Raw genomic sequence first — 12,589 nt, forward strand, 5'->3', positions numbered from 1 at the left:
TCTTCAGTGACAAATACTAAAGCAAAGATTAGTGGCTTGACTGTATAGTAAAACAATGTTTTACTATATCTGCCCATTCTGTGGATCAAGAAAAGAGGCACGGTTCAGCAAAGTGTCTCACCTACTCCACACAGCATCAGCTGGGGCCACTTGGTGCTATTTATGTGGTGGCTGACCTGAGCTGGAGAGTCCAAGATGGCTTCTCTCACATGTCAAGAACATTGGCGAAGACAAATGGAAAGCTAGCCCCAGCCCAGGGCTCTCTCTCTCCTGTAGTTACAGGGCTTCTCCTTCCTCTCTAGCCAGGTAGACTTTTATGAACTTTTTTACATAGCACCTCTGGGCTCTATAAGCATGGCTTCCAGTAAGCAGGAAGTGAAGCTACCTGTCCTTTAAGGCCTTTTTTTTTTTTTAATTTACTTCTAAGAGAGAGAAGGAGACAGCATGAGCAGGGGAGGGTCAGAGAGAGAGAAGGAGACACAGAATCTGAAACAGGCTCCAGGCTCTGAGCTGGCTGTCAGCACAGAGCCCAATGTAGGGCTCAAACCCACAAACCATGAGGTCATGACCTGAGCCGAAGTTGGACGCTTAACCGACTGAGCCACCCAGGCGCCCCCCTTTAAAGCCTTTTAAAGCCAGAACTTACACCTAGAAAATGAGAGCATCACTTCCATTCTATTCTATTGATTAAGCAGTTACAGACTTATCTCCTCTTCAAATTGAAGGGGATAAAACATGGAGCTCACTTTTCAGACAGCAAGGAAGTTATGGCCATCTTTAATCTACCTCAACAGGTTATTGGTAATTGAATGAATGCACAACAGTATGCAAAATATATTATGCAATACAAATAAAATTAATCTATTTGGCCGTGTACATTGCAGTGACCTTTGACTAACCCAGCAACTTCCATCTAAATTAACACCAAACATGAAAATTTTCCAATAATTCAAGCAAGCTAATGTGAATTCAAGAATACTACTTGCCAGGTCTTCAACAGATTTTTTAATTCTTTTATTATGTGTATTTTTCCCTAAGTTTGAAGTGCTGGTCTATTTATTTACTGAACCTATTTTTCATTTCTACAGTGAATGAATAATTTAAGCAACTTAGGTTAGATGGCAATGACTAATAAAAAGAAGGTAAGTGTGTATGCATTTAATATGGCTTCAGAATGGCTGCATGTGCTTTCTGAGAGCTAGACTTTTACATATAGTTTTTAAATTCTGTGAATTTTTGAATAAAGAGCTTGTAGTGGCATTCTATAATTAGAAAGGCCAATACAGCTATTTTCACTTAAAAATCTCAAAAATAATCTGGAGAAATGTTTACGTGGTCTTTAAAATAACCAAGTTTGCAGTTAATATAACATAAAACAGGTGTATTTGTGGAGGTCCCCATGCATGCCAAAGTACCCTGGAAATTCTTAGAAGGCATTCTACTTGAGAATGAGCTTTGTCCAATTTGGCCATGCTTCAAGGAAGGGAGTTTAGGAGCTCACTTCTCTCTTTTAAAAAGGTTTACCTAAAATACTGCTTTTGAATATTAAAGAAGGGAGAAAATAAAAAATAAACATAAAGTTATAAAATCATAAAACATTGAAATGTATTTTCTTATTCATTACCAGTGATGGGATCCTCATTTATAGGTAATGTGAAAATAATCTCTCTTCCTCTGAATTGATATGTTTCTTCTCAATCAGCTCTATTTCCATTTTAGAAGCTACTGTTACCAAGATCTGACTCTTAAGATTATCTTGACATTTCCTTGTACTCATTTTTGTAAACTGAATTTACATTAAACCTGTTGCATCTTTATAACGAGAGTTTCACATTTCATTTTATCTTTTATTTTAGAAGCATCTAGGGGCGCCTGAGTGGCTCAGATGGTTAAGCGTCTGACTTTAGCTCAACTTTTCACGGTTCGTGGGTTCGAGCCCCACATCAGGCTCTGTGCTGAGAGCTCAGAGCCTGGAGCCTGCTTCAGATTCTGTTTCTCCCTCTCTCTCTGCCCCTCCCCTGCTTGTGCTGTCTCTGTCTCTGTCTCTCTCTCTCAGAAATAAACAAAACATTTTAAAAAATTAAAAAAATAAAGAAACATCTATTGAATATTTACTATGTACAAGTACTGTATGCATGTACACAAGACACAACAATATGATATGGCCTCTGCCCTCAAACACCTGAAATCTTGTTGGAACTCATTCATGTGTATAAACAATAACAGAAGTGATTAAGTTTGGGGCTTGAAGGATATGCAGGAGTTTTCATTGGGGACAAATGCCCAATGGCACAGCAAACTTATAGGATATATGGAACTTGGGTATTGCCCAAGCTCAGAGTGTGTAATCAGACTGTGGACAGAAGCTGAGGCCATATTACCAGTATGCTTGAATCCATGAGAAAGACTTTAATTTCTCTTAAGAGCAATGAGACGTCAACCTATGTTTTAAAAGGGAAGTGCTGGAGTGAGGGGATGGAGAGACCACTTCCACTAATGATGACCAAAGGAACATTGATGATGCCCTTGGGATTAATGAAAAGCCCTCTTTGGGGGTAGAAAGGACTTTTGAGTATCCAGAGTCATAGAGTGAGGGTTTCATTGCCAACATAGCCCTACTAAGCTATAAGATCTTGGGTAACTAGCATCATTTCTTCAAAATGCAGTTTCTCATTTATGAAATAGAAATATTAATGTCTATCTCACTTTCTTCTTTTGAGGTTAAATGTCATAATATTAGTAAAAACAGAAAACTCTACTTTGGTCTAAAACACCTTTCTGGGGGCACCTGGGTGGCTCCGTAGGTTGAGTGTCTGACTCCTGATTTCAGTGCAGGTCATGGTCTCATGGTTTGTGACAGCACACACCTTGCTTGGAATTTTCTCTCTCCCTCTCTCTCTGCCCCTCCCCCACTCACACTCTGTCTCTCTCAAAAGTAAATAAATAAACATTTACAAAATAATAAAAAAAAATAAAACACTTTAGTGGTTTTAGAAAGGGTGGACATAAGACACAACTATTGTTCACAATTGTTTATCCTTTTAAATTTTTTCGAAATGTTTATTTATTATTGACAGAGAGAGACAGAGTGTGAATGGGGGAGGAGCAAAAGAGACAGGGAGACCCAGAATCTGAAGCAGGCTGCAGGCTCCGAGCTGTCAGCACAGAGCTTGACACAAGGCTTTAACTAGAGACCAGTGAGATCATGACCTAGGCCAAAATTAGACACTTAATCCACTGAGCCACCCAGGCACCCCTGTTTATCCTTTTAAGCAATTTTGTCACCGACATGTTAGAAAGAGAAATAATGACATCCTTTAGTTAAGCAAAACCTCCTTTTAGGCATATATTTGGGTTTTGCTTACTTCATGTTTTTTAGACTTGGTTTGTTCATTCGAAAATATTTTAGTCCTTAAAGCATGTTGGACCCGAGCTACACTATAACATTGACTCTGACCACCGCCTTACTGGTGATAATTAACACCATAAGATCAATGAAATTTGGTTTCTTGTGATGCCCATTTTACGTGGAAATCGCAGAGGCACAGGGAGACTGGGTACCTGCTCTAAGTCCCATTGCTAAGTAGATTTTGGGAACCAAAATTCAATTCCAGGTAAAGAGCACGCACTTAACCACCATCCTACCATGTTTTTGGTCCCCTTTATTCATTCTTCCTATTTGAATATGCAAGAAAATTTTCTATGATAGTGTTTCCCAAAGGGTTTTTGTTTGTTTGTTTGTTTGTTTTTAGGAATTAAAAGGTATTGATTTACCTCCATCCAATGGAAAAGCCTCATTCAGTTACAAGTAAGTACAGAGCAGATCCTCCTGCAAGTAAGAAACTAATAAATGTCTGCTCACTGTGGTTTTGTCCTGTGGAAGCCTGCGTTGTCACATTCTGTTCTATGATGTTCCTTTTCCTGTAGTTTCTTGGCTTTGGTGTGCTTATAAATACCATCCAATCAAACGGTAGCGAATGTCTGACTCTTTCTTAAGAAATTCTCAAACTGCCGCAAGTTCCTGTAATGCACATTATTTTCTTTTTTTTTTTGCCTTTACACTAGTGTTCATAAAATTTCAGCATGCATACACTGCCATGTGATTCACAAAACAGATGTGCTTGTCCAATAAAATGGGCTCAAGTACCATCAAAACTGAGTGATATTTTTCTGCTCTTGGTGACACAGACTCTCAATCCAAGACATGAGTTTATTTTCTCTGTGGTGTAGGGTGATGTGAAAAGTGAAATATGTAAGCCCCAAATTGAAGGAAACCATGGTCTTCATGGGATCATTGGAAAAATTGTTCCAGAATGCTACATCCTTCCAGAAATAATAACCCTGTAATGTCAGCAAATTCGGAGTCAGCATGGGTTACCTGCTCCGCACATCCCAATCACATTTGTTAGAGCTGCCTGAGGCTTAGCCCAACTTGAGCACTTGACCTTTCAGAATTGTTTTTTAATTCATTAATCAATGTTCTTTGCCTGAATTTTGCTGGGTTTGTTTCTTTAACCTATTATTTGTATCATTTTTTTAAACTCTATTTTGGAGAAAGAGAGAGAGTGTGTGCTGAGAGAGTGGGGAATGTGCAAAGGTGGAGAGAGAGAGAGACAGTGAGACAGAGAGAGAGAGAATCACAAGCAGGCTCCATACCCAGAGCACAGCCCAGTGCTGGTGGGACTCAATCCCACAATCCTGGGATCATGATCTGAATCAAACTGAAGAGTCAGAAGCTCAGTGGACTGAGCCACTCAGCCACCCTGTATCCTTTTTTTAAGTTGACCGATGCCTGTACCTAATGAAAATGAGAATTATAAGCATAGCAGTTTTATCTAATATTTAACAAAATGTTCTTTCATTTCAGATACTATTGCCTAAGTGCAATAATAATGTTTTTTTTAATATATTTTTTTTATTTATTTCTAGGATAGAGAGAGACAGTGTGAGCAGGGGAGGGTCAGAGAGAGGGAGTGACAGACTCCGAAACAGAGATCATGACCTAAGCGAAAGTCAGACGCTTAACCGACTAAGCCACCCAGGCGCCCCTCAATAATAATGTTTTAAATTGTCCTATTTAAATATTATATTTATTTAAATAATGATATATTTTAAATGATAATGCAAAATGCTGTTCAGAGTCATCACAATTCTTAATTTACGACTTGACATTTTTAAAAAGCAATTTGCTATATTTTCTCTTTCAATTTTCTCTAAGCTCTAAAGATTCCATGTTTATTTACCCACAGAGATTAGAATATTAGAAACCAAGTACAACTGAAAAAAAAGTAAAATCTTTCAACAAATTTTCAAAGGATCTCTCCAATGTTCTTAAAATAAGATTTTCCTTATTTAGTGGTTTTCTACAGGACCATTTCCAATAGCTTCCCATCTTTGTAGTTGTAAACAAGAGGATTGCCATACATACATGAATGGTTTAAATCAGTGCTTTCCAGGGGCACCTGGGTGGCACAGTTGGTTAAGTGTCTGACTTTGGCTCAGGTTATGATCTCCCAGTTCATGGGTTTGAGCCCCGCATCGGGCTCTGTGCTGAGAGTTCAGATCCTGGAGCCTGCTTCAGATTCTGTGTCTCCCTTTCTCTCTGACCCTCCCCTGCTCATGCTGCCTCTCTCTCAGAAATAAATAAAGCATTTAAAAAAAAAAAGAACATGTTTAATAAATAAATAAATAAATAAATAAATAATCAGTGCTTCCCAAACTTGGCATACACGTATTGTGCAAGGGGAGATATCTTAGCCACAACCCTTGATTTAACTTTGAGTTCATTAGCTGGAGAAATAATCATTTAATTATACAAATTATACAATCATTTATTCTTTCTTCTGCCACTCAAAAGCTCTTAATTGCCTAATATTTTATTAAAACTGAATAGAAAAGGCATACTGTTTATTTAATATTCCTTTGGAAAATTATAAAACATCTCAAATATAGAAGAATCAAAAGAATAATACAAGATGACATCAGTTCTTTCATTCTTCCTTGTTCTTTTTTTAAATTTTCTAAATGTTTTATTTATTTCTGAGAGAGAGAGAGAAAGAGAGAGGTAGGCAGCATGAGCAGGGGAGGGTCAGAGAGAGAGGGAGACATAGAATCTGAAGCAGGCTCCAGGCTCTGAGTTAGCTGTCAGCAAAGAGCCCAACACAGGGCTCGAACCCACGAACCATGAGATCATGACCTGAGCTGAAGTCAGAGGCTTAACCAACTGAGCCACCCAGGAACCCCTATTCCTTCTTGTTCTTGAAAGATATCCCTGGTTAGTTATTTTAGCAAGGTTGTATGAAGGATATATGGGTTCTGGATTGGACTGAGTCCCTCAGAAGAAGATGTATGGAGGGGCGCTTGGGTGGCTTAGTCGGTTAAGCGTCCGACTTTCGCTTAGGTCATGATCTCGCAGTTCATGGGTTCGAGCCCCGCGTCGGGCTCTGTGCTGACTGCCAGCTCAGAGCCTGGAGCCTGCTTCAGTCTGTGACTCCCTCTCTCTCTGACCCTCCCCTGCTCACGCTGTCTCTCTCTCTCTCTCCTAGAAATAAATAAAACATTAAAAAAAAAATTAAAAAAAAAAAGAAGAAGATGATGTATGGAAATCCTAACCCCTAGAATCTCAGAATGTGGTCTGATTTGGGAATAGGAATTTTGCAAGTTTACCCAAGTTAAGATGCGGTCATTAGGGTGGGTCCTAACTTATTTTGACTGGTGTCATTATAAAAAGGGGAAATTTGGACACAAAGACAAATGTGCACAGAAGGAAGATGATGTGAAGACGTGCAGGGAGAGGACCGTGTGAAGACAGACGATTGGCGCAGTCTATCCACAGGTCAAGGAGCACCTGGGGCTACCAGAAGCTAGGAGAGAGGCATAGGACAGTTATTCTCTAGCACCTTCGGAGAGAGTAAGGCCCATTGACATCCCACCTTCAAACTTCTGGCCTCCAGAACTGTGAGACAATAAAATTCTTTGTTTTAAGCCACTAAGTCTATGCCCCTTTGTTAAGGCAGCTTTAGGATGCTAATATAGTATTCTTAATCAAACCTGTGTCTACTCATTTGGAACACCCCCTCCCCTAACTCTTGAATGATAGGTTAAGTAACTGTCTTCTCAAATTTTCTCCCAGGACTCTGAATGTGTTGCTTTCTTGTGCTCAGACTTCTGTCATTGCAGTCTGCTGCTTCATCACGTTGTGTCCAAGCAAGGTCATCGGTTCTGGCCTCCATGTCATTAGCTCTCTGCTCAGAAGGTCTAATCTATATAATACACCTTTTGAGTTTTGCATTTCAACTACTATACATTTTCCATCAAAGGAATCTTATTGTTAGATTAACAGGAGAAATAAATTTTTTAAGTTTATTTATTTTGAGACAGAGAAAGAGAGAGAGAGAGGAGAGAGAATCCCAAACAGGCCTCATGCGGTCAGCACTAAGGCCGATGCAGGGCTTAAACTCATGAGCTGTCAGATCATGACCTGAACCAAAATTAAGAGCTGGATGTTTAACCAGCTGAGCCACCCAGGCACCAGGCACCCAACACCCCTGGAGAAATAAAATTTTAAGCAAAGCCTAGAGAAAGAGGAGTTTCTTATTATTTCCCTCTATTGATGAACAGATTTTTTGGTTTGTTTGTTTGTTTGTTTGTTTTGTTAGTCCTTTCCGGACTAGTCTTGAATATCCTTGATTTATGCAGGAGACTTTCAACACTCCATACCTAATAGGCCAAGGCCTTACCTCCTGAATGGCCACTAAAACCAAAAAATTTTAGATACTCAAGACTGATAATCTCTTCTCCCCATCCTGGGTAGCCATAGCCTCGGACTATTCACTTCCCTGTCTGGTTTTCAAATTCCTCTTCATTTCTGATAACGAAGGAAATCCTTTTCCCTCTTCGGTGTTGATCTGTGCATCTCAAAGCCATTTGCTGGTATCTTGTCTAGAATTCCCAGGTGTTTATAGAACCTAATTTGAAACCAAAATATGCCTTTGACTCCTAATTCTGGCAGAATGGTAGACAAAGATCATCTGAATATTTAACTTAGTTTATCACCCTACCAAAACTGGAGACAAAAGGCACATTTTTTCACATATATCTTCTCAAAGATCCTACCCTGTTTATTGTTAATGAACACGAGCCACAGAGAAAGCAATGTTTTCCATATGAAAGATTTCCAGGATCAATGTCAACAGACAAGCAGCTTCCAAATGTCTCTTCCAAGGAATTATTCAAAATCTTCAAGTAAAATGAACCTAAGTTTACAATCCATAATTTATAGTATTCAAACTCCAACATTTATATGAGCGGACTCTGGCTCCGACTTGCCAGTTAACTCATCGTTTTTGACCACCTCCACTTTGCAAAATGAGAAACCAATGTTAAGACGTAAAATTATTTCAAGAAAATCCAAGTGATGGTATCTGGAAGTAGTATTTTGGATGCTTGGGGTGATACTACCTTTGGGCTTACCAATATTTCCTCTACCTCCCTCAGACTTCTCCAACCATATAGGCAAAGTATTTGCCTCTTGGCACAGCCTGATGCTGAAGGGAAGCCAGCTGTGACACTGTGACATTGTACCCTCATTCCAAGATCCATTAGCCATGTAACCTTACAAATGGGTGATGCATACGTTTCCTCAGCAGACTGGATGTTTCTGTAATTAGGACTCACCCCTCTATTTGAGCAATGCTTTCTCAGTGTCTCCTTTCTGCAGGGGAATAGATGATCATCCCCCGCCCCCCACCCCACTGGCATTTGTAAGGTACCCTGCCTTCCCAAATGACCTTGAAGCCAATTTCTCCTGTTCATGGAGTTACAATAGAGATGACCCTGTCTTTTGAAGTCTATTTATTTATTTTGAGAGAAAGAAAGAGTGAGCAGGAAAAGGGGCAGAGAGTGAGGGAGAGAGAGAGAATCCCAAGCAGACTCTGCCCTGTCAGTGCGGAGCCTGATGTGGGGCTTGAACTCAAGCGCCAGGATATCATGACCTGAGTCGAAACCAAGAGTCGGGCACTTAACCTATTGAGCCACCCAGGCACCCCTTAGACTTGCCTTTTAAAAGTAATGACAAAAATATCTTCAATGTCTCCATACCAGTTACATACACAATGCACATTTATGCATTAGTGTATGTGTATTCCTATTATTATTAGAAAAGTGTATTTCTGGGCAACTTGCTGTTCCTCTGTCAGTCTCCCACACACTTCTAGCAGAGTGACTGGCAGGCAGAATTGTGTGGTTAGTGAAAAATTTGCTGTGATTGGGTTGAGCCCAATGGAATGAACAGGACTTTGGGCCACAGCGTTTTTATTCTGAACTCAAACAGCCTCAGATGACTTCTCTTTCCTGTCAAGTTCTGGAGGTTTCGGTGCCTTTCTTGCTTTGGTTTTGTCCCAAATTGTTTACTTTTCTTACATACACTGAGTGCGAAGTAGCCTAGCGTATTTCTTTGGGGATCCAAGATTTTGTTAGGTGATACCAAGGGACAGATGTAATTCCGTGACATTTTTGTCAGGCTGTTAAAGAATAAATTTTCCTTGGCTGTGGCAGGATGTAATTACTTTTGTTTGTTTGCTTCTGACACAAGGGAAGAAAATTTGGGGTTGTTATTTCAACTATCCCAAGATACTTTTTTATTCTTTCTGGCAGGAAGGGGAAAATGCATTTTACTGTTGAAGGAAGGACCAGTTTCTGATTTCCCCAACAGACTTGATGTACTTTTTAGCACATGAATATTTTTTTAAGTTTGTTTATTTATTTGGGGGGCTGGGGGGTAAGGGACGGGCAGAGAGAGAAAGGAAGAGAATCTCAAGCAGGATCCAGAGCTGTCAGCACAGAGCCCAACACAGGGCTCGATCTCCCGACCCTGTGATCTTGACCAGAGACAAAACCAAGAATCAGATGCTTAACTGACTGAGCTGCCCAGACACCCCAACACTGTGAGTGTTTTTGCAACATGAGTCACGTAGTGGTTTTGCCCTTCTCCCTGAAGGCGTCCTCGGTGCATCTCTTCATCATCTCATCCTTCTTGGCATCTGAACTGTAGCACATTCTGTTAGGATCATTCAACAGCATGCATGGAATATTCCCAAAGGAAGCATAGAAATATATATGGCTTCTGCACTCAGAGTTCACCCTCTGATCGCAGCAGCCAGAGACGGGCATCTAAACCAATAATAACAATGATAAAAACACTCATATCTCCTTTTACCATAAAACAGTTCTTTATGCAGATGGTTCTAGAAAGCAAACTGTTTGAATAATACGTTTTGTAACCTATCTCCATGCTTTAAATTTTCAGATACTTAATTAAAAGGAACCAAAAAAAAAAAAAATGTAACTGCCTGTTAGGTGTTGATTGAACTCTTTTTTTTTTAAATAGCTAAGATTTGGGGCACCTGGGTGGCTCATTCAGTTAAGCATCTGACTTCATCTCAGGTCATGATCTCACAGTTCATGGTTCGAGCTCCATATCGAACTATGCTGAGCTGTCAGCACAGAGCCCGGAGCCTGCTTCGGATTCTTTGTCTCCCTCTCTCTCTGCCCCTCCCCCACTCATGCTCTATCTCTCTCTGTCTCTCAAAAATAAACATGAAAACATTTTTAAAAAGAAATAAAAATAAAATAGCTAAAGTTTTAGGGACCCCTGGGTGGTTCAGTAGTTTGAGGGTCGGTCATGAGCTCAGGTGATGATCCCAGGGTCATGAGATCAAGGCCAATATCAGGCTCCTCACTGAGTGTGGACCTGCTTAAGAGTCTCTAAATAAATATTAATATTAATATTAATTATATAATATTTATTTTAGGTAACACCACATTTCTGAAATTTCTCTGAGGTGAAAGGTGAGAAGCAAGACTGTCACAGCTCAGGGGTTCAATTATGTTGGCTGCTTTCTTAGAACACGTCCTCAAAGTCCGGTTCTCTAAAGGCAGTCAGTTCCCCCAAGGAAAATGTCATCTCCATACCCACCCTAGACTAACTCCTCTCACAGGGGTCCCACATTTCTTCACAAAGCCTTTGGGATCAGTCATTAGAGGAAAAACATTTTAACCGACATTGTTTTCAAGCAAAGGTTAGTTTGAAAGTTACTAGAAATGTAAACATGTCATAAATATTAAAATGAAAGTCCACTGGGTAAACAAGTATGGGCTCCACTAACAAAAAGCTCCACTATCTTTTATTAATCATAGCATTAATAAAAGAAGCCTATGAATTCTTACTACACACCGACACTGTGCATTTCCCCAAATATTATCTCCATCATTTCTCACAACGCATCTGAGAGGCACATGTTAACCCAATCTCACAGATGAGCCAACAGTGAGACACAGAATCCGAAGCAAGCTCCAGGCTCTGAGCTGTCAGCACAGAACCTGAGGCATGGCTTGAACCCACAAATCACGAGATCGTGACCTGAGCTGAAGTCAGTCGCTTAACCAACCAAGCCCCCCAGGCGCCTCTATGTTTTCTATTCTTAAAATTCACTACAGAATTGTTGACCATTAAAAAGAAAAAACAAAAGATAAGAAACAACTAGCCAACCAACAACATCAAAAACACTATCCTCAAGGATCTCTGATATCTAAAAATAAAGGTGGCCAAAAAATAAATAAATAGGGGCTCCTGGGTGGCTCAGTCGGTTGAGCATCCAACTTCGGCTTAGGTCATGATCTCACAGTTCGTGGGTTTGAGCCCCATGTCGGGCTCTGTGCTGACAGCTCAGAGCCCGGAGCCTGTTTCAGATTCTGTATCTCCCTCTCCCTCTGACCCTCCCCTTCTCATGCTGTCTCTCTCTCTCAAAAATAAATAAAACATTAAAAAGAATTTTAAAATAAATAAAAATTAAAAAATAAAAAATAAAATAAAAGTTAATAATTCTCTTCTCAGATACGACAAGTAAATAATGACATCCTAGTTTTATAGTTTATAGATCTACATACAGAATGGCTCATTTTTTATAGCTTTACCTCCTACTTTAGCTGGTTGGTCAGAGTAAATACAATACATTATCTGCAGAGTATATTCATGTGAATAATGCATTACAACCCTTAATGAAATACCACATGCTAAAATTAATTAAAAGGATACCTTTTAGCACAAAACCTAAGGGGAAATGGGGAAACAGAGCACACTCCTATCTATTTTAGAGAGAAATTAGCTTTTTTCTTAAATATCACTCTGCGATGCCTGTATTAACTCTCAAGATGTGTGTTTTACGCATTCAAATTAATAGTGTAAAAGGCAAATCTGTATTTGTGAATAGTCTGTGCCCAACGTCCAATGCACCATCATGTGATAAGTATCCCAGGACTAACCCACTCTCCTTTTTTGATTACATGGTTTTTTTTGACGTCTATTCACCTTTGAGAGAGAAAGAGAGCACAAGCTGCGGAGAGTCAGAAATAGAGGGAGACACAGAATCCGAAGCAGGCTCCAGGCTCTGAGCTGTCAGCACGGAGCCCAACGCAGGGCTCAAACCCATGAACTGTGAGATCATGACCTGAGCAGAAGTCAGACACTTAACCGACTGAGCCACCCAGGTGCCCCTCCCCACCCTCCTTTCTTTGTGTGTGTATGTGGGGG

The 12,589-nt window shown here is 40.0% G+C and overlaps 1 protein-coding gene across 1 annotated transcript in view; it reads right to left on the reverse strand.

Moving 5' to 3' along the window:
* The window catches only part of LOC144236440 (uncharacterized), a 294,747-nt gene that overhangs the window by 206,414 nt on the left and 75,744 nt on the right, over positions 1-12,589 (reverse strand). The window contains exon 6 of the mRNA XM_077770089.1: positions 669-675. Coding sequence (XP_077626215.1) covers positions 669-675 — 7 coding nt within the window. The remainder of the gene's footprint in view (positions 1-668; positions 676-12,589) is intronic.

The sequence above is a fragment of the Crocuta crocuta genome, unplaced genomic scaffold, assembly GCF_008692635.1.
Source record: "Crocuta crocuta isolate KB4526 unplaced genomic scaffold, BGI_CrCroc_1.0 scaffold24, whole genome shotgun sequence".
NCBI lineage: Eukaryota > Metazoa > Chordata > Mammalia > Carnivora > Hyaenidae > Crocuta > Crocuta crocuta.